The following is a 22,562-nucleotide window of genomic DNA, read 5'->3' on the forward strand; positions in this document are numbered from 1 at the left end:
TAAGAGCAGGCATTTGCACAGCTAGCAAACCGTTTCCCATAATTTGCAAGCTTGTGTTGCCCAGATGCTGAGACTTGGGGGTTTGACAAGCTCAGGATAGTGGGGTGGGGTGGACCCTTAACCTGTCAGCTGCTGATCTCTGTGCTGGTGCCCTGCAAAGCGGGAGGGAGAAATATTTGTGTCTCCGCCCCCCTCGCTCTGTGCAACCCAGTTTGCATCGCAGTGCTGCAAGCCCCGCAGAGCAAGGCCAAAATCCCAGGCGTGGGAATTGCCTTTTCGGAGCCCGAGAAGAGATGCTGTTTATTCCTCGCTGCAGCCGGCGACACCGGTTCCACGTCCATCACATTTATGCTAAATTGAAATAACACAGATGCAAACAAATTGGAACAGTGAGGGGCTGGAGACCTTCGCTGTGCAGAAACAGCACACAGAAGCTGATGTCTGAAATCGGGAACAAATTCCCCACTGGGGCCCACAGCGAGAACCTGCAATGAGCTGCTCAGTGGGGCACAGAGCGAGTGAGCAGAGGCGCATTGGAGGCAGGAAAAAAAAAAGAAAGCTTTCTATTCTCATCCACCCCACTGGCAAGGTCTCTGCCACCTCCCCCGGCGACACACGGCCTCCATTTCTGTATTTTCTTGGGTCTGTGGCCAGAATCTTTAGCTGAACAGAACATTTTCCTTGGTAGTTCCTTCAAGCTGGGAAGTGTGGGATGCACAGGTAAAGGGCCCCCTGACCATTAGGTCCAGTCGTGGCCGACTCTGGGGTTGCGCCGCTCATTTTGCTTTATTGGCCGAGGGAGCTGGCGTACAGCTTCTGGGTCATGTGGCCAGCATGACTAAGCCGCTTCTGGCGAACCAGAGCAGCACACAGAAATGCCGCCAGAGCGGTACCTATTTATCTACTTGCATTTTGACGTGCTTTTGAACTGCTAGGTTGGCAGGAGCAGGGACCGAGCAAGAGGAGCTCACCCCGTCACTGGGATTCGAACCGCCGACCTGATCAGCAAGCCCTAGGCTCTATGGTTTAACCCACAGCGCCACATAGGTCCTAGCTAAGGCTAGGATTCCCCAACCCATAGCTGTAATTGCAAATGGAAGTGGGAATTATTTTCTCAGTCTATTTTAGCTGAGATGGAGCGGGAAGGGAGTTTGGTGGCCTTAGCTAGGACCAGGCCAGAAGTCCACATAGACAGGGGCAAAATAATCACTAAGCAATATCCTGTTACTGGGCAATCTCAACACCGAGTAAGAAAGAAAATCAAGCTACTAGGGCAGATGTCAGTGGAAACAGAAGGAAACTAAATGCGGCGTTCATTCACAAAGGTGTTGATAACACAGACATCTTGGCATCGGTAAGGCAAGTAATGGAATTATTTCCAGTAGAATGAAGGAACTAGGCCACCCAAGGCTCTACTGCTCAGAAGACAGGGTGGCCTGTTCACTGTAATTTAGGGGTGTCCAGTTGCTGCCCTTTCACCCCCACAGCAGACTCTTTCTTGCACAACAAAACTTCCCCTTCTTTCTTCCCGATGGACTCTCAAAATCTGCTCCAGAGGGGTGGGGAGGACTGTCCAGAACAGATTTTGGGGACAGGAGAGGAGAGTGAGAGTGGTCCCATTTCTCTCCTTCAGACAAGGTGGGAAATCTCCCCTCCAGCAAGACCAACTTCCTTTGGAATAAAACCACCCGGCCTTTATTTGAAAGCATGAACTATTCTTAACTGGGAGCTGCGTTGTTTAAAATAAACAGTGATCGTGCAAAAATGGCCTCACCTCGCCCTGCGTTGCTCAAGAGCTCATGCTCAAATTTGTTTTGACTGCACATCACACAAAAATCCCCTTCCACGTTAAATATTGTATTAACTGATAGCGTTGGATTAAAACTCCAGCCTCACGCTGGAAAGGTGATTTGTGATCTGCTTTTCCTTTCAGAGCAAGTCTGATTTCTCTCTTATTCTAGGCAACAGAAGAAGAAGAGGAGGGGGCTGTGTGTCCCCTCATAGGGATGTGGGGTAGAAAATGGGAAGGGGGAGCTGGAGGTGGGGGCAGGGAGAATTCCCCCCGACCCATGGCGTGGTTGGAAATGGGGCAATCCCTTCTCCCCATTCATCCTGGTGCTTGGCCAGTTCCCTGCCAGTTTATTTGCCAGGCGTCTTGGCAAGTTTATTTTTTAAAAGGGGGGAGAGCCAGAGACATTCAATGTGCTAATGCAGAAGTTTCCCAACTCTCCACCCTACCCTGACCACTTTTTTTTGGTTTTGGTGGGATACTTGATGTATTTTCTGTCTGTTGGAGTAATTGCAATGAATCGTGCTCTGTGCAGTTCAATCTTTTAATTCTAGCTTCCCATTCACCTTGCTGCGAGTCTTCTCCACTCCTTTCAGGTGTCTTCTCCTCTCAAACTTCCCTTCTGGGCAGAGGGACACATTCCAAGAACAATGGAGCAGCCTCTGTCCCTGCCATTGTTCACAGAGATGCCACAGACCAGAGTTTGGGAACCCTCCGAATTACTGCATTAATTCCTGAATTGCAGGGGGCTGGACTAGATGGCCCTCGGGGTCCCTTTCCAACTGTACAACTTGTCTAATGTACAGTCATACCTCGGGTTAAAGACGCTTCAGGTTAAATCTTTTCAGGTTGCGTCCCGCGGCGACCTGGAAGTAACAGAACGGGTTACTTCCGGGTTTTGCCGCTCCCGCATGCGCAGACACTCAAAATGACATCACGCGCATGCGCAGAAGCAACGGATCATGACCCGCAGACACGGGTTGCGTTCTGCTCAAGTTGCAAATGGGGCTCCGGAATGGATCCTGTTCGCATCCAGAGGTACCACTGTATCGTCTATTTTGGCCTGAGACAAGTCCCTGTGCTTCCTTCAGCCTCAGGAGCCCCCGTCTGGAGTAAGGGGATAATGTTGGCATCTGTCTGTCTTGGGAAACTATGGAGGAGGGTGCTTTTGCAGGTGAAGTCACACTGCTGGAGAGTCACGGGGCCTTGCTGTAGCTGTAGAGTCTGATACTGGAGAGACATGTTTTGTTGCAGCTGGGGCAAATGGAGGCTTCCGGTTGTGCTGCTGCAGATGCACCAGGGCAATTATTCTCTCTGTGCTCCTCCCAACAGTCATTCCTTGTCTGACCTGACTGCCTGTCTCCAGGCACTGCGGTCATCTGTAAGAGATGCTCCCCTAGCTTACAGAGGGGTTGTGGGGAATATTAAGTGCTTTGAACATTTGAAAGCATGATATTGAATGTTCAGTAGCATTAACGCCTACCCGAACGATAACTTCAAAATAGTCTCAGTAACTTACTGCGATACCCTCAATAACCTGTGATTAAGTCTGCTTGGAAAAACTTAAAAATCTCCTTCTTATATCTCACTGATTCCAACTGCTTTCGCCGTTACTGTTAATCTGCGAAGAACTCTTGCAATATGGTAGATGATCGATCAACGTAAAAAGCGAATGCCACTCACAGAGGAAACCACAACGAAAGGTCACAAGGCCACCTTATCTGTATGAAATACCAGATTGGGGGGGTCACAATGCAGTGCTGCTAACTGACTGACGTTCTTCAGAGACATTGCAGAGACTCAAGATGTGGTCCTAGACATCAGCCGCCAAGGAGCGCAGCTGGGGTGTTCAGAATGTGCCGTGGGTCACCTGTCACACAATGGAAGCCGTGTGGCCTTGACCATAACACAAAATGGCTGCCTTGAGGGTGTGGACTGACACCACATGTGTCTGCTGGCGTGGGCTGGGGTGGCACAATACAAAAGGGCTCCCACTGCGCTCACAGGGAGATGCTCTTTGAACCTCTTTGCCATCTTCACATATCTGAAGGCTGTCCCATGAAAGAGGGAGCAAGCTTGTTTTCTGAGGCTCCAAGCCAATGGATTCAAATGGCAAGGAAGGAGGTTGCAACTCAACCGTGGGGAGAACTTCCTGACAGTAGCAACCGCAGAAGAGACCTCCCCCAAGAGATAATGGACTCTCCTCCATTGGAGGTTTTTAAGCAGATATTGGATGGCCAATATAAGGGATTCTTGAGCTGCAATTGCTGTGCTGCAGGGAGTTAGACTAGATCAGGCTTCCTCAAACTCAGCCGTCCAAATGTTTTTTGGCCTACAACTCCCATGATCCCTAGCTAGCAGGACCAGTGGTCAGGGATGATGGGAATTGTATTCTCAAAACATCGGAAGGGCTGAGGTTGAGGAGGCCTGGACTAGATGGTAGGGAAGCGGCTGGCGCTGTGGTCTAAACCACTGAGACTCTTGGGCTTGCTGATCAGGTTGGCGGTTCGAATCCCCGCAACGGGGTGAGCTCCCGTTGCTCTCTAACAGCTTCTGCCAACCCATAAGTTCAAAAGCACATCAGTGCAAGTAGATAAATAGGTACCGTTGTGGCGAGAAGATAAACAGCATTTCCATGCGCTCTGGCTGCCGTCACGGTGTTCCGTTATGCCAGAAGCAGTTTAGTCCTGCTGGCCACATGACCCAGAAATCTGTCTGCGGACAAACGCCGGCTTCCTCAGCCTGAAAGTGAGATGAGCACCGCAACCCCATAGTTGCCTTGGGCTGGACTTAACCATCCAGGGGTCATTTACCTTTACCTTTACAGTGGTGCCTTAGGTTACAGACGCTTCAGGTTACAGACTCCGCTAACCCAGAAATAGTACCTCGGGTTAAGAACTTTGCTTCAGGATGAGAACAGAAATCACACGGCCGCGGCAGCAGGAGGCCCCATTAGCTAAAGTGGTACCTCAGGTTAAGAACAGTTTCAGGTTAAGAACGGACCTCCGGAACTAATTAAGTTCTTAACCCGAGGTACCACTGTACCTTTTACCTTAGACTAGAGGCTGCACCTCCCAATGCTATAATAATGCCTTTGTTGAGAACAGATGGGAGGGTAGTCATCCAGTCCCATGAAAGGTGGCCAGGTTTATGGGGCGCACGTTTGATATGGGGAGGATGAGCTGGTGCCAAGCAGGGAGTGAGCAGGGAGAGAAAAAGGTCTCAAGCAACAGTGGATATTGGAGGGGAAGTTTGTAGAGAGTTTCTGAGGTAGTGGTTAAGAGCGGTAGTCTCGTAATCTGGTGAACCGGGTTCGCATCTCCGCTCCTCCACATGCAGCTGCTGGGTGACCTTGGGCCAGTCCCACTTCTCTGAAGTCTCTCAGCCCCACTCGTCTCACAGAGTGTTTGTTGTGGGGGAGGAAGGGAAAGGAGAATGTTAGCCGCTTTGAGACTCCTTCGGGTAATGATAAAGTGGGATATCAAATCCAAACTCTTCTTCTTCATGGCCAGTGTTAGCAGGTACACCAGGGGCCCACGGGGGCTGCGTTGGCACCCCCTGCTAAGCAGCGTATGCTATAAATACACGCTGCAGAGAATGCTCACTTCTCCAGGCATAAGCCTCATGGATCTCAACGGGCTCGTCTCTGCGCAGGCAATCGTGCCGCGAAAAGCCTTTTCAGAGACGAGGGCTTTACGACCCACAGCTGACGCCTTTCTCTTCTCTCTGCTTTTCCTTTTTTGTCCTCGGCAAGGAAGAGCTGGAGTCAAAAGTCCACGGCTGTACCAATCTCGGTGCAGGGAGATACAAATCGCTGGAAACCTTTTGAAAACTGGGGGGGGGGGGAGGGGAGGACGGAGGGAAAGAACGAGCTGGACTGCTGAGACCGCATGAACAGATAAGGTTGACAAAAAGCAGTTTTGGGCGAACTGCAAATTAACCTCAATTTCCTCCAGGGCGATAAAGATTGTAATGCACTAATGACGTTGTCTTATTAGAAAGAGGCAGCTTCTGCTCCTAGGTGAGCCCATATTGTGAAACTCACTTATTCAGGTATGGTGAATTTGTGGGAGTTTTCCTAGAAACCAGCCACACATCATTTATTGCATGCATCCAATCATTTTGCATGTCTATCTTCTTACTTGATGGTGAGTAATAACCCCCCGGGGGGGGGGATTTCCAGGGGAGGGTGCTAAGAGGAAGGGCTGTGCTGGAAATGTAAATGTCTATCGGTCTTTGAAAAGCTGGTATAAATTGATGGTTCAAGTCGATCAGTTTTCTCGAATTAAACCAAATCATTTTAATCGGATTTTGAGTAAATGTGCAACAAATGCTTTACTATTCTGAATTTTGTTGTGGGTGCTTCCTTAGCGGGTCGTGCAAGCCGCCACTCTGAATAACGCTTCGTACAGGATTGGGGCCCTTGGGGATCACCAAGGGGGACAGGCCCCCCAAGAAGTTTGGAAATCACTATTTAAATGAAGTAGACATTGCAACACCCACTCGCTGTCAGTGCTTGTCCCCTTCTGCTAAAAGTGGCAAAGAGCCTTGAGACGCGTTCAAGTTAAACTGAGTTTATTTCACCCTTTTACAAAATTCAACATATGAACAATTGTGCTCGTGTCAAGGTTTTAGATTCCCCCCGCCCCCACTTTTTGCTTTCCCGTCTTTTAAAATTTGGTGCTCACAGAGCTTTTAAAACACATTCATAGTGGCAAGGGTAGAGGGCCCACAAATGGCCGTTGCGCTGGGCAGGGGAGAGCAGAGGAAATAAAATTGAGCAGCTGTACCCAGTTGCAGAGATGCCAGAAGGCCTTGGATGAGGAAGGCCCCTCCCTCGTCACGCAGACCCCACCTTTTCCTATATCCTCAAAGAAATGAAAAAGGGCCGCCATTTTGAGCAGCGGAGGACAGCAGCTTCTTAGGAGGAATGGCACCAACACGGGTGTTCAGGGTCTGGCAAAAGCCGCTGGACTTGCCTCCAGACAAAAGGGACTTTCTCTCACCTCACCGCTTCCTTCTCCTGCCCAGGTGCCCACCAGCCTGACGGATGGCTCCAATAATCGACCGCCTCCTTTTCCCGGCAGAAAAACCCCACAAACTTAGCACAACATGAAGAGGACGGCACGGCAAGGCTCCACCTTGGCCTGCTAAGGTTATCTTTTTAGAAATCTCCATTTGGGATGATCACAACATTGAAGGGGGCGATTAAAAAACAGCCCCGGTTATTTTAAAAAGCCCAAAGTGCACGTGTGTATGTGTGTGATTTTTTTTTATTAAAAAAAAAAACCTGGTCGTATTCCAAAAAGAGCGAGTGCTTGCGTGTGTTTGAACTGTGCATTGTGGTTCTAATCTGGGTTTCCACACATCCAACGGAGGTCAGAGAACACCGCTGGGAGAGCAGGATGGAGAGCAGCCTGTGCCTTTTTTGGGTGGGGGTCCAAGTTGGGTAACCTCCAACCAGCACAGCAAAGGAGAACGACGACGAGGAGGAACCATGTAAACACATTTTTGAGTGGATGTCCAAAACCTAGCTTGGCACCTTACAGAGGTTTAAATGCACTAGGAGGAACAGGAGGGGCGACGCTTATCGTGGACGGGGAGAGATGAAGTTACTTTCATGTCACGTTCCCATCCACTAGATCCGGCACCCCCAAACTCAGCCCTCCAGATGTTTTGGGACTACAATTCCCACCATCCCTGACCACTGGCCCTGTTAGCTAGGGGTGATGGGAGTTGTAGTCCCAAAACATCTGGAGGGCCGAGTCTGGGGATGCCTGCACCAGACGGAGAGACCATCTGCACATGGCTTCCTTTTAAGCCTTGCGCACCCAACAGAGGACGCCTGTACATGTTGTGGACATGCGAGGGAGGCTGATCACCATGGAGAATCCAACGTTTTATGTACCACCACCTCTTTTGCCCCGGCCGATGATTATTCATTCATCCAGGCAGGGGGCAGAGTATGGGGAAAACAAGACTTGCGGCTTCGAAGTGGGACGGGGGCTGCCTAAGGAGAACCCGCTTCCGTTGGGACAGCCACCTTTGCCCTTTGTTCCGCTGCGTTTCACCTCACATGGCGACAGACTGCATTATTGGGTTACCGGGTGAAAAAGAGAGAGAATCTCCTTTTGAAAATGCAAAGGGGGAATTGCAGTCCCTGAAGACTATCCAAAAAAGAGCAGAGAGGTCTGTAAACATTCGTGAGTCGCAGCCATCAAACATGCCAGCGAGCGAATGCACTTCCTGCCCAAATGGGGCAAAGGGAGCCCCCCTTCCACCTGTATTTTCACAAGAGGGTGATGGTTATCCTTTGGCACTGCAGAGCTCCAACCAGCACCCACAACATGCAAAAATCAGGACCCCAGGACAGGAATCGCAGTGGGAGAATATACCAAGGGGACTGCCAACCTTCCCGGATGCTACAGGAAGGCGGCTATTTCACTACTGCCTTTCTATAAATAAAAAAGGGAAGGGGAATCTAAATTGCAGCCGGGGTGGGGGGCAGCAAGTTGTTCCGCACCATCTCTTATAGTTTTGCAAAGACTGCACACAATGGCCTACTTGGCCAATGTGATGTCGAAGCGAGAGCCTTTCTAGAAAAGGCCCCCTGCGGAACCAAAACTCTGTGCAGAAGTAGCTTGAAAGCAATTGGGGGGGCAGAGACGGCCTGCACTCTTTAGAACAATAATATTAATTTGTGTGCAGTCTCCCGTGGGGTCCAGCGCTCCTGGGGAGTAGACCACTCGCCTGTCTCTCTCCAGCGGCTGCCGGCACCCCGGTCCCAAGAGCCATAGAGGAAAAAGGGCACAGGAGGGAGGAGAAGAAGGGCAGTTTTAGGCATCAGGGCTGAGAGAGCTGTTGAGACCAGACATGATTGCTTGACAGAGGATGGATTTGGGGTACACTTCATGAGCAGGAACACAGCACCTTTCATCCGGAACACACCACAGACCCGTTACGAGTGTGTGTGTCTTGTTGAAGAATCCCTAAGAGGCCACATCTAAAAGAAAACTTAACCCGCACTCCCAAACGACTCGCCTGCAGTCACCCTGGCGTTGCCCTTGCCTGCGGCGCAGAAACTTCCCACGCTGCGCAAGCGACGCTTAAATTAAGACCTTTGAGCTTCCGCAAAGGGAGGTGGGGCGCTTACGCGATGCTCCCGCGTGGCACAGAGAGAAGCAGCAGCCACCCCCCCCCGAGCCTGCAAGGAAGCAGCAGGGAAAGGGCGCCCATTTTGCGCCAGGGGCACCCGCAGCTGGGAAAGGCGCCGCTGGGTGGCTGGGTCACCACAAAAAAAGCTTGATGCGGCAGGATCCTTTAGCGCAGGTGGGTGTAGAGGCGAGAAGATCCCTGGAATCACTTCGCTCCTTGGCAGCTGCAGGGAGAGGGTATTTTTCAGCGGAAAGGGATCCACGGTTTCCTCCAGGAAATCCCAAGCCGGTCTCACTGAGAAGCAAATGGATGGAGGCCTCAGGTGGCCAGGTCTTCCCTCCTTGAGAACAAGAAAGAAATCTGGGATATTGGCCGGGGTGGGCAGAGGGTGTTGGACGCAGCTTCCTGGGGCCTCTGCTTCTCCCCAAACAACATCACGGCCCGGGGGCGAAACAAACATGAAATATCCCCTCCCTCCCTCCCAGCAGCCCCCCCCCACCTTCTGGAAAAAAAAATATAGAAAGCCTTACCAGGCATATCTAAAACACTTCCATTTTAAATAATAATTAATATTTTAAAAACCCCAGTTTTGCCCTTGGCTAACCCACTACCTGGGGGACTAACCAGTCTCAGTTTTTCCTCAGTACACAATTCCAAGCAGAGTCTTTAATGGGTGGTGCCCCACGGATTACAGTCCCCGTGGGGCTGGCACAAGATGGCGGGAGCCACCGCTGTGTCCTTCTCCTCAGGCAGAAGGTGGTGCCTGTCCCAGGGGATGAGGAGCGGCAGCGGGAGGAGGAAACCCTTCCAGCCTCCCTCCTCGCCTCCGGTCTCGATCCAGAAGTCCGCAGCCAACGCACACAGACGCATCTCCACGCAGGCCTAGATGAACTTGAAGCACTTGGTCTTGTCGTGGGGCAGCCTGGTCTTGAAGAGGACGGAGTCCACGCGGAACTGGGTGTAGAGCAAAGGCATGTAGCCGTAGACTTTGACGAAGAAGTTGATGCATTTGTGCCGCTCGTGGAAGTGGGAGTCGTCGTGGGAGAGGGCCTGGGGGCAGCCGGGGCAGCGGAAGGTCCAGCGGGACGTCACCTGCGCACAGGAGGAGGGCAAGGGAAGCAGGCCGTGAGCTGGGAGGAGCAGGGAGGAGTCCCCCAAGAGGATTTAGCAGCCCAAAGTTGTGTACTGGGCAAAGGATGCTCAAGCAGGGTTCCTGACAGAGTGGACTGGCACACTAAACTACAGTGGGACCTCAATTTTCGAACAGCTTAGTTCACAAACAACTTGGAACCCGAATGCTGCAAAACCGGAAGTAGGTGTTCCGGTCTTCAGACTTTTTTTCAGAAGCCGAACATGCTCCGTTTCGAGTCCCCCTGTGTTTCCTGTTGCGCTGCTAATTTGCGCCCCCTCATTCAAGCCTTCCGTTTCTGATTATAGTGTTCTAAGGTGATATTTAGAGCTTTTGTTTTTGGTATTTATTTTGTGTTTTCTGTTCTGAGGCTTTTTCAGTTAATTTGTTTTTGTGACTGTGTGGATCCAAGCTCAGCTACTGATTGATTGATTGATTGATTGATTGGGTGACTGCGGAAATGGATAAAAGCCTCCCATCCGAACAATGACTATCATCAGTGCAGGTAAGAAAAAAAATGTAATTTTAATCTTTATCATCTACAATACTGTCTTATTTATTTTATAGTACAGCACATTGATTATTCCTTTCATTTTATGGGTCAATGGTCTCATTAGACAGCAAAACTCATGCTAAATTACTGTTTTAGGGGTTGTTTTTAAAAATCTGGAACGGATTAATCTGATTAGCACTACTTTCTATGGGAAAGCACACCTTGGTTTTGGAATGCTTTGGTTTTGGAACAGACTTCCAGAACGGATTAAGTTTGAGAAGCAAGGTACCACTGTAGTAGACTATGCAGAGATGGTAAAAATGACTGGGAAAACCAGAAACCAGGAGGATCAAAACTTCCGCAAAGAATGGGAGAAATTCACATTATATTTGGCAGACCACTGTAAACACCTGAAATCTTTGGCAGGTTTTAAATACCTCTTATAACATTACATAGACTTTGGATATAAAGGGTTAGGGTTAGGGTTAGATCTTTCTATACAAGATCTCAAAGCAGCTGTCATATTACAAAAGAATTTCAGAAATAGACTGGAAAGAGAAGTTGCTGAATTACAACTTATTACCAAACTTAAAACCATGGAGAGACCTGGTCTGAATAGAGACATTGGATTCTTATCTCATTATACATGATAAAGCTATTTTTGGCCATTGCATCCCTTGCTTTTTCCTGTAAGACCAATTGCAGTCGTTAACAGTTGTCAACTGGCTTACCACACCTATCAGCCAATCACCCATCTCCCACCACCCTTCTGAGTAATACCCCTCCCCACCCTCTCACTATATATAAGGGTCTGGTGACTTCTGTTTCAGTGTATCTGAAGAAGTGTGCATGCGCACGAAAGCTCAAACTTAGTAGGTCTCGTGGGTGGCGCTGTGGGTTAAACCACAGAGCCAAGGACTTGCCGATCAGAAGGTCGGCGGTTCGAATCCCCGCGACGGGGTGAGCTCCCGTTGCTCAGTCCCTGCTCCTGCCAACCTAGCAGTTCGAAAGCACGTCAAAGTGCAAGTAGATAAATAGGTACCGCTCCGGCGGGAAGGTAAACGGCGTTTCCGTGCACTGCTCTGGTTCGCCAGAAGCGGCTTAGTCATGCTGGCCACATGACCCGGAAGCTGTACGCCGGCTCCCCCGGCCAGTAAAGCGAGATGAGCGCCGCAACCCCAGAGTCGGTCACAACTGGACCTAATGGTCAGGGGTCCCTTTACCTTTACCTTTAAGGTGCTACTGGATGGAATTTTTAAATTTTGTTTCGACTACAGCAGACCAACACGGCCTTTGATGCTGGGACGATTCTGGTTTCCAGAAACACTGCGCTTCACCAGAGCACCTCCCCAAGGGCGGGTACACCCAGCTATGCCAACTGAGCCTGAGGCCAAGGAGGGGCAGGGTGGGAGAGGGAGGCCATGTGCCCACCCCCTCTGGACCCCTCACTGGGAAGCCAGAGGATTGCTCTGCCCACGCCAAACGGCTGCCCTTATCCGCAAAGGCTCGTTTTCATGAAGAGACACAAAATGCCTGGCAGGGACCTCAGCAGGTCGGCTTCAGCTAGAAGCCTCCTCCGTCTTCCTCCTGCCCACTCTGGCTGCTAAGCAGAGCCAAAAGGTCAAAGCAATTACTAACAGCCGCTGATGGACTTTGCTCTAGAGAAATACCAGCTAATGATGGTGCCAAATTAAAGGGCCTCTGGAGACGTGTCCCAAGCCGTACGCAGTGGGCAACCTGACCCCAAGGCAAGGGCTGGCGTAGCTGTCAACTTCCCCCCCTTTTTAAGGGAAATTCCCTTATTCCGAATAGGATTCCTCGCAAGAAAAGAAGGGTAAAGTTGACAGCTATGAGGGCTGGTCCCATCTCAAGTACCGTATTTTTCGCTCTATAGGACGCACTTTTCCCCCTCCAAAAATGAAGGGGAAATGTGTGTGCGTCCTATGGAGCGAATGCAGGCTCCTTGGCTTCAGCGATAGCAACGCAAAGCCTCTGAAGTGCAGAGGGAGAGCTCCCCCCGCGCTCCGGAGGCTTTGTGTTGCTTTCGCTGAAGCCGCCTGAAGCCCCCAGAGCGCAGGGAACTCCCGCTGCGCTCCGGGGGCTGCAGGCAGCTATCTGCAAGCCTTCGGAGCGCAGCGGGAACTCCTGCTGCGCTCCGAAGGCTTGCGGATAGCTGCCTGCAGCCTGGAGAGCGAGAGGGGTCGGTGCACACCGATCCCTCTTGCTCTCCAGGCTTCGCTTCGCTGGAGAGGTGCTGCACAGTTTTCCCTCTCTGCGCAGCGCCCCTTCAGTGAAGCGGGAGGAGAAATGAAAGGGGCTCCGTTTCTCCTGCCGCTTTGCTGAAGGGGCGCTGAGCAGAGAGGGGGAGAATTTTATTTCCCCGTTCTCCCCCTCCTATGGTCCGGTGCGTCCTATGGTCTGGTGAGTCCTATAGAGCGAAAAATACAGTAATACTCAAAGGAATTGTGCAAGTCAGTAAGATCTACTCTTTTTTTGCATGGTTTTTTTTTTGCATGGGGAACACCACCATCTTGCATGTTGTAGAATGCTTCCAAATTTTCAAAGCACCCCCTGGGCGTTGTCTTTGCCCTCAAAGGCGAGGACGTTTGGGCTCTGACAACCGAACGAGCTTCCCTTGCCAAAGGTATCTGAATGGAGACCTTCCCCCTTTCTCAACCTGCGGGTCCCCAGATGTTGTTGAACTACAACTTCCATCACCCCTAGCTAGCAAGACCAGAGCTCGGGGATGATGGGAGGTGTAGTCCAACAACATCTGGGGACCCACAGGTTGAGAAGCGCCATTTCAAGAAAGGACAGTGTCTTCTCCTTCTGGGGTGTCTGGAGGGGGAGCTTATTAGCAGTACTGGGTTCAGAAAGTGCCATAACTTACCCACGGAGCTTATTTGTGCCTTGAGACAACTGCAGGTGAGATCTAAAAGATCACCTCACTCCTTATATGCACTACCAATCACTGTGCATACAACCTGTACGAGACGGCCTCCTGAAGATGTCACCCTATTAGGAGGTTCATTCTGGACAATGCAGAAATATGGCCTCCAGTGTGGTGGCCCCTGACTTGGCCCATAAGAATCCCCTACGCTGTCTCTCTGGCGTCTGCTGAAGACTGCCAAAGCGTTTTAAGCGTAGATTTTCTTTACCCGCACTGGACCAGATACCGTATTTATATGCTGCTTTCTAATCGCTGTTGTCTTTATTTTTCATTGCTTTGGGGTGTTTCATGGGAAGCGACTCCTAAATTAAATTGATAACACAAAATACAGGATTTCCTAAGTTGCGGGGTGGTTTTCAATCCTGGAGGGGGGGGGGTCTCTACTTGTTATTCTTTCTCCCACATCCCAGGGCCAATTTGACAGGCCTGGTCTAGATCATATTGTATCAAACCCAAAGGGAAAGAGAAAAAGGCAATGAAAGCAGATTGTGAATTTGTGCATGAGCTTGGGTGTGTGTGGGGTGTGTGTGTTTATATATAGGGGAAGCTTTTTACTTGATGGGAAGTTTCTTCCACTTGACCTAACAGTTTAATTGATTAAATGCTGCAATCCTCTTTTCCACACCATTGTTCAGTTTGGCATGCCCCAAACTCGGCCCTCCAGATATTTTGGGACTACAACTCCCATCATCCCTAGCTAACAGGACCAGTGGTCAGGGATGGTGGGAATTGTAGTCCCAAAACATCTGGAGGGACGAATTTGGGGGTGCCTGCCCTAGTAGCTCAGGAATGAGAGAGCGCTTACCTTGATCGGTGGCTTCCTGGTGATATGAGAGACCAGGAAGTTCATAGCGATATCCTCACAGTTGATGTATTCATCTACCATATCTCGGATGGCCTGGGGCATCACGTAGGAATACAGGTAGGCATAGTACTGCAGGTGAAAGGGAGAGAGAGAGGGAAGGAGAATGGGAAAACATCAGAAAATGGCCAAGATCCCACCACACACACACATGCCACTGATTTCCCTTGGTTGAGTCCAAATATACACACCTTGGGGAAAAGAGAAGAGTCTTGTGCAGGTGAAATGGACCCAATATAACACAATGGCTTGTTCGATTTCATTTTCTTCTCTGCCTCAGAAGAACAACATTGGATCTGGGTGTAAGCCAGGGACGGGGATCCTGTGGAACTCCAGATGTTCCTGCACTCCAATTACCATCATCCCTGGATACTGGCCATGCTGGCTGAGGATGATGGGAGTTGGAGTCCAACAGCATCTGTGCCCCATTCTAGGTCCAAACTCCTTCCAGACAAGGGAAGGAGGAACAGAGCTTAGCTCCTTCGCTGGCTCTCTAACTGCCCACCTAGGCAAGTCCATTTGCACTGAAAAGACGGCCCGATATTGGTTCCAACCACTAGATCACGAGTTTCTGCACCCCTTCCCTCTACTTCGCCCAAGAGGACAATATCTCAGCCCTGTTCTGTTTTCTCCATCGTGCCCGAACAGGTGGAAGGACAGGACAGCTTGAGTTTGGCTCCCGGCTTCTGTGGATGTGGCCTGTGAGAATAACAGCCCCCTCTGCCCACCAGGAACGGGCAGGTTGGCAAAGGAAGCTCCACAAGGGACGGAGAACATGAGAGCTGGGGTGTTGTTGTTTTTTGCAACTCCCCTTCTTATAAAAATATGTGAGCTGAGAGCCACTCCCAGCGACTGGGGTCCCCTCCCTTACCTTGTGGAAGAAGGCAGCGCCCGTCAGCACCATGGAGAGCTCACAGGAGTAGTTGGAGTTGTACAGCCAGGATTGGTGAGGGATGTCCCATGCGTGGTAGCGCCCAGGGAAGCCGACAATGCGGTCCCTGGCTTCTCTCCAGACCCTGAAGATGCAAAGTGGGAAGGGAAGAGATGGAACAAGCCGGACAGACTGGGGACAAAGAGCGCCGCACAACACCAACACAAGCGGCCCTCTCACCAAGCCGACGGCGGCTGATTCATACATTGTTTTAGGCAGACATCACAGGGCGTTCGCTGTTAAGCCAGGCGGCAAATATTCAGCAAAGAAAATGGGCAACACTGAGAATAGAGGCTGACTGTAATGCAAAGCCCAGAGGACTCCCCCCTCACACACTTTCTTTTTGACTTTTAACATTCAGCTTTTTCTTGGTTTCTGCCCTTTTCTTCAGCAAACACACAGACACACATTTTGTTTCTCTTCTGTTTATTGTAACGATAACAGAAACAGCTCGTCCTTCCTAAAGTTACTGGTAGGGCGAGGGCAGGACTGCGAATCACAGCCACTTGGATTTCGGGGCAGAAAACCAGAGCTTTAGCTTACAGAGCCGCACATCTCACAAAATGCTCCTGCTGCTATTTTACCTCCTATGGCCATTACATTTTACACTCCAAGAAGCTCAATGTGGTGCACACGGTCTATGTATCTCCCGCTTGGACTACTGCAGTGCGCTGTACGTGGGGCGACCTTCGAAGGTGACCCGGAAACTGTAACTAATCCAGAATACGGCAGCTAGAAGAGCGCCGGAAATAGCTTGAGTGCACGCTCCGGCGCGTACGCTCCGGTCCACCGAGAGGTCTGCCGGGGAGTGGGCCGGACCAGCCTCAAAAAACGTTGCCAACCCCTTGACTAAATGACTCTTTTGGTCCCTTCCAACTCTACAATTCTAGAATTCTATGCACACACACCCTGCAAGCTTAGATGATTATCTGACGTGAAGCCCATATCTTAAGTGAGGTCCACGTCGATCATCTAACCGGGGCCATAAATGGCTATACAGGCCTCTCCTCATCCACTTAAAAACAAGATTTATAGAGGGAGAAGCAAATCCTGCCATCTCTCCATGTCTCTTCCCCCCAATGCCAGTTTCATAAACGTGGTTGGAGCTTATTCCCCTTCCTATAAAAACACTTCCACGACTCCTCACGTCGTGCCGGCAAGGAGCAGTCCCACTTGCACTGGTGACTATAAATAGAGGCACGTTGCTAAAAATAAGGATTTGTTGCAGCCAAACATCTGCATGCGGTGGGAATTTAGAGCAAATGCAGAGAAATAAGACCCCACAGCTAATTTTTCCTGAAGATATCCCCTCGTGCAGATAGGGAGAGTAAGATCTATGAACAAGACGCAGTTTCCCTTGCTGGGGGGCACGCAGGAGAGCAGAACTCCTCGGGAAAGGAGGAGGAAAGAACAGAGACCCTTTGCTCCAATGCTCAAAAACAGTCTCTCTCACATGCAACCTGAGAGGGAAGTATAAGTTAGAACTCACAAGCAGAAAGGACAGTGTAATTATGCAAGTGGAAGGGAGGAAAACTAGCCTTGTTTGGTGCTTGTTTGGCCACAAAGTATTCAGTGGTTGCTAAAATGGGTGGTACGCCCTCGGGGGGGGGGGGATTTCCAGGGGGCACTAAGAGGCAAGAGGGCAACAGAAGGACATTAGAGGTGTAAATGGCTTTCATTTCATCAATATGCAGATGATACCCAGCTCTACCTCTCTTTCAAATCAGAACCAGTGAAGGTCCTGTGTGAGTGTCTGGAGGTGGTTGGAGGATGGATGGCGGCTAACAGACTGAGGTTGAATCCTGACAAGACAGAAGTACTGTTCTTGGGGGACAGGGGGCGGGCGGGTGTGGAGGACTCCCTGGTCCTGAATGGGGTAACTGTGCCCCTGAAGGACCAGGTGCGCAGCCTGGGAGTCATTCTGGACTCACAGCTGTCCATGGAGGTGCAGGTTAATTCTGTGTCCAGGGCAGCTGTCTACCAGCTCCACCTGGTATGCAGGCTGAGACCCTCCCTGCCCGCAGACTGTCTCGCCAGAGTGGTGCATGCTCTAGTTATCTCCCGCTTGGACTACTGCGATGGGGCTCTATGTGGGGCTACCTCTGAAGGTGACCCGGAAACTACAACTAATCCAGAATGTGGCAGCTAGACTGGTGATTGATTCACTGCTCTGAATAAAGCTTTTCTGCAGGGGAGGCACTGAGAATGAGATAACGGAATCAAGGTGGCGGGGACCCGGAAAATCAAATGTTCGGGAACCGCTGGGTTAGCTTAATTGGGCTTGCTGGAGAGAGGCAATAGTGAACGGCTCTGAATGAATGGGAAGGAAGGGAAGAGGCTGTTGGGCCCCTTGGCAGGATCCGTCCCTTGCCCATTAAAGAGCAAAGTTTTTGGCTCACCGGAATCCAAACATGATCTCGTCATGGCGCAGGTGGGCATCGTCATCGATAGACAGGATGGCTTCCGTCTCAATCTCATCCCAGGGCAGGAAGCGGTTGTTCAGGCTGTTCTTCTCTGTGCGCACCACCTAAGAAACAGAAGTAAATTTTTTAAAAAAGAACTCGTGCTGGGTGAGATCTCACAGTGGACGTAACAGGGAGGGGGTTTTCCTGTTCCAGAGATCTCCTAAAGTATCACACAAGCATGGAGACACAGAGCCCCCTAACAGGATATTATGCATGTATGTGGATAACAGCAGCCTGGGAGAAGCGACTCTGGAGAGAATGACTTGGAGCACAGACTCTATGGGGTGTGTGTGTGTTAACTGCCCTTCCCTCTGCTCTAAGCTACCCTCCCCTAAAGATGCTGCTGTCCGATAGACAGGTGGAGAGTCCACCTTCAGCCACCTATGACTTGGGTCACCTTCAGCCCTTGGACTTGGGACTGCTTTCTATACCTTAACAGTAGGGCTCTTCCTTAACGTTACTGTGTCCAGCTATAGGTAGGGGACTGAGTGCTTGATTTATTATTATTATTATTATTATTATTATTATTATTATTATTGTTATTAAACTTAAAATTAGACAATACAACACATTGCATACAATACATACATTACCTACCTACATACCCAATGTAAATATACCCAAGTGTTTGACTTTCAGCTACAGTGGTACCTCAGGTTAAGAACATAATTTGTTCCGGAGGTCCGTTCTTAACCTGAAACTGTTCTTAACCTGAGGTACCACTTTAGCTAATGGGGCCTCCCGCTACTGCCGCGCTGCTACCATACGATTCTCATCCTGAAGCAAAGTTCTTAACCCAAGGTAATATTTCTGGGTTAGCGGAGTCTGTAACCTGAAGCATCTGTAACCTGAAGCGTCTGTAACCCGAGGTACCACTGTATTCTCATTGTGATATTTTACAATTTGGTGGTCTATACACATTTATACTCCTCTGTTTTCTAGATTCATTCTATATCTGTCAGGAGATTTGTCTTGTCCATATAATTCTTATGGGTATTCACTGAAGATTATCCATTCATTGTTTATACTTTTTGTATAGCATTTCCTCTAATTCTCCCTGTTAACTTGAATGAAAAACAACCATCGGAAGGATAAATGGACATAAATCTGATATCAGGAATCACAAGACAGAGAAACCAGTAGGAGAACACTTCAGTCTCCCAGGACATTCTATACAAGATCTCAAAGTAGCTGTCATATTACAAAATAATTTCAGAAATAGACAGGAAAGAGAAGTTGCTGAATTGCAACTTATTACGAAACTCAAAACCATGGAGAGACCTGCTCTGAATAGAGACATTGGATTCTTATCTCATTATACATGATAAAGCTATCTTTGGCCATCTCACCCCTTGCTTTTTCCTCTAAGACCAATTGCGGTCATTAACAGTCATCGACAGGTTTACCACACCTAAATCACCCATTCACACCACCCTTCTGAGTAATACCCCTCCCCACCCTCTCACTATATATAAGGGTCTGGGGACTTCTGTTTCAGTATATCTGAAGAAGTGTGCATGCACACAAAAGCTCATACCAAGAACAAATTTAAGTAAAGGTAAAGGGACTCCTGACCATTAGGTCCAGTCGTGGCTGACTCTGGAGTTGCGGTGCTCATCTCGCTTTACTGGCCGAGGGAGCCGGCGTACAGCTTCCGGGTCATGTGGCCAGCATGACTAAGCCACTTCTGGCGAACCAGAGCAGCGCACGGAAACACCGTTTACCTTCCCGCCTATTTATCTACTTGCACTTCGACGTGCTTTCGAACTGCTAGGTTGGCAGGAGCTGGGACAGAGCAATGGGAGCTCACCCCATCGCAGGGATTCGAACCGCTGAACTTCCGATCGGCAAACCCAAGAGGCTCAGTGGTTTAGACCACAGTGCTACCTGCGCCCCATGGGGCCAAAGGCAAAAGTGGGCAGGGCAATGGACACAATTTTTACCTTTGTAAAGTGGGCTAGATTGACCAGAGTTCAAGGGCATGTTTCAGCCAGGTAAGAGAACTCAAGGAGGGTGTAAAGCAGGGCTGGCAGGGGGTGTGGCCTGGGAGATGGGCGTGGCCTGGAGAGAGAGTTCTGATGACCAAGCAGAGGATTTTTAGATCTTATTATGGGTTTTTTTTATAGTTAAAGCTATGGTTTTCGCAGTAGTGATGTATGGAAGTGAGAGCTGGACCATAAAGAAGACTGATCGCCAAAGAATTGATGCTTTTGAATTGTGGTGCTGGAGGAGACTCTTGAGAGTCCCATGGACTGCAAGAAGATCAAACCTCTCCATTCTGAGGGAAATCAGCCCTGAGTGCTCACTGGAAGGACAGAGGCTCCAAGACTTTGGCCACCTCACGAGAAGAGAAGACTCCCTGGAAAAGACCCTGATGTTGGGAAAGATGGAGGGCACAAGGAGAAGGGGATGACAGAGGACGAGATGGTGGGACAGTGTTCTCGAAGCTACCAGCATGAGTTTGACCAAACTGCAGGAGGCAGTGGAAGACAGGAGTGCCTGGCGTGCTCTGGCCCAGGGGGTCAAGAAGAGGCGGACACGACTAAACGACTAAACAACAACAACATGGTTTATCTGGAAATCATTCAATTTGGTTGCACACTTTTTGGATGTCTTTTATTTTTTGTTCATGACCACTTGTTGTAATTAAGCAAATATTTTCACGTTGGAGTACCACCTTGCGCATGGCTGTGAACTATGGAAATGCAGCTTACAAATAAAATGATGATTAATTGGGGGAGTCCACATTTGGCCCCTGGACACAAGTTTCCAAATCACGGCTCTTAAGATGTCCATTTCCCATTCCAAAATGCAGAAGCTCCCTTTACCGCCCCCCCCATGCCTACATTTTTCATATAGCGAGCAAAGTCTTTAAACAAGCGTACAGCATTACGGCGGTGAAATGCTATTAAATAAGATTACATTTGGATCGCATTAACAAAAAAATAAAATCTGGCGCTGAAACCATTAGCGGTGGAAAATATTTGTCGGAAGGAACCAGGTGACAGCTGGCATGATTAAATCCCCGCATTAAGCCAACATTAGTACTTTCCTCTGTCAATAGCGGGAGAGAGAGAGAGAAAAAAATATGGAACATTCGACAAGCAGGCATTTAGAATGTTCCAAGAAAGATCCATCAAAAGCAGAAGGAATACCCAAGGCAAGCAAAGAAGGCAGCTGGCTAGGGTGAATGGAGGAGGCACACAGTGGGCATCGCGGATCATGCAGCGAGCAGCGCACTGAAAGGGGTGCACGATGCACCTGGGCTCCTCCCCTTGCCTTTGCAGCATCTCAGCAGCGCCCAGCAGGAAGAGCCCAGGTCACCTGGCCAGCGGCAAAGGGATGCATCGTGACACCTGGGACGGGGCATCGCTACGTGGGATGCATGTGCGGTGTCGCTACATACGCCGCATGCACCGTACATAGTGACACTGCACATGTGCTGTACATAGCGGTTTGCCGCCGCCAGCACTCCAGCGCCATACAGACCGTGTCAGGATACTCTGCTCGCGGCTGTAGCTGCGAACTGAGGATCCTCTACATGTGGCTGTAGTGGGATCCCACTGCCGTCCGTATGGCGCTCGAGCGCTGCCGCCGGCAAACAACTATGCACAGCGCATTACGTACAGCGCATGTCAGTGTTTGAAAAAGAAAAGGTTCTGATCTCCTTTTTACTCCTTTGCCTAGTCCTCAGACCTTAGTTGGCACAAGAGAGTCTTTGAGAAAGAGTCTTCTTGCAGAGTATTGCTGCTTTTATTCTTGAAGTCTTCTTCTCCAACCACGACCGACAGCTTTTACACACACCAAACGCAACCAGCTTTCTACAATCCAACCAACCTACACCGACCAAACACTAACATTGACCACTCTGTATATACAGGTGTAATTTGGTGAAAGGTTGCATGAGTCATTGTAGTTCTTTTAGCATTAAAGAAACAGCGGCCAATTTTTAGCCGTGACAGCGCATGTGTGTGACACCGCACATGCACTGTACATAATGGTTTGCCGCCGGCAACGGGATACTTTGCTCGTGGCTGCAGCTGCAAACGGAGGATCCTCCACATGCGGCTGCAGTGGCGCGATAGCTGCTCGCACTCCCACGGGGTGCCTTTTTGTCACCCCCCTGACATGGAACCCGGAGCGCACTGCCCCCCCCCCGTTGCGACGCCACTGCACCTGGCTTTTGCTAGGCAAGCACACACAAAAATTCCACCACTCGGGCTCCTGCTACTTACTTTACAAAATGCACCAGCACTCACCAATAATAATAATATTAATAATTTATTATTTATACCCCGCCCATCTGGCTGGGCCTCCCCAGCCACTCTGAGCGGCTTCCATAGAAACCAAAAATACAGTAAAATATCACACGTTAAAAACTTCCCTGAACATCCCTTAAGATGTCTTCTGAATGTCAGGTAGTTGTTTATCGCTTTGACATCTGCTGGAAGGGCGTTCCACAGGGCGCCACCACCGAGAAGGCCCTCTGCCTGGTTCCCTGTAGCTTTGCTTCTCGCAATGAGGGAACCGCCAGAAAGCCCTCGGAGCTGGACCTCAGCGTCCGGGCAGAACGATGGGGGTGGAGGCGCTCCTTCAGGTATACTGGACCGAGGCCGTTTAGGGCTTTAAAGGTCAGCACCAACACTTTGAAATGTACAGGGAGCAGCGCTTCCATTTTAACGAATTTGTGTATTATTAGTTTGCTAGGTTTCTCACTCACCTTCCCCAGGACAGCTTACAGCAGTGACGCTCAAAGGGTGTGAGAGGAAGATTCAAGGGCAATCAAAG

The 22,562-nt window shown here is 49.9% G+C and overlaps 1 protein-coding gene across 4 annotated transcripts in view; it reads right to left on the reverse strand.

Annotated features, from left to right (window-relative positions):
* Window positions 1-6,347: 6,347 nt before the first annotated feature.
* EXTL3 (exostosin like glycosyltransferase 3) overlaps window positions 6,348-22,562 on the reverse strand; it is a 170,785-nt gene continuing 154,570 nt past the window's right edge. For all 4 annotated transcript variants that reach the window (XM_083605057.1, XM_083605055.1, XM_083605058.1 and 1 more), the window contains 4 exons: window positions 17,709-17,836; window positions 15,250-15,394; window positions 14,322-14,450; window positions 6,348-10,036 (listed from right to left, as the gene is read on the reverse strand). In XM_083605057.1, coding sequence (XP_083461183.1) covers window positions 9,827-10,036; window positions 14,322-14,450; window positions 15,250-15,394; window positions 17,709-17,836 — 612 coding nt within the window. In that variant the 3' untranslated portion in view covers window positions 6,348-9,826. The remainder of the gene's footprint in view (window positions 10,037-14,321; window positions 14,451-15,249; window positions 15,395-17,708; window positions 17,837-22,562) is intronic.

This window comes from Podarcis filfolensis (genome assembly GCF_964270895.1).
Source record: "Podarcis filfolensis genome assembly, chromosome: 3".
In the NCBI taxonomy this organism is placed as follows: Eukaryota; Metazoa; Chordata; class Lepidosauria; order Squamata; family Lacertidae; genus Podarcis; species Podarcis filfolensis.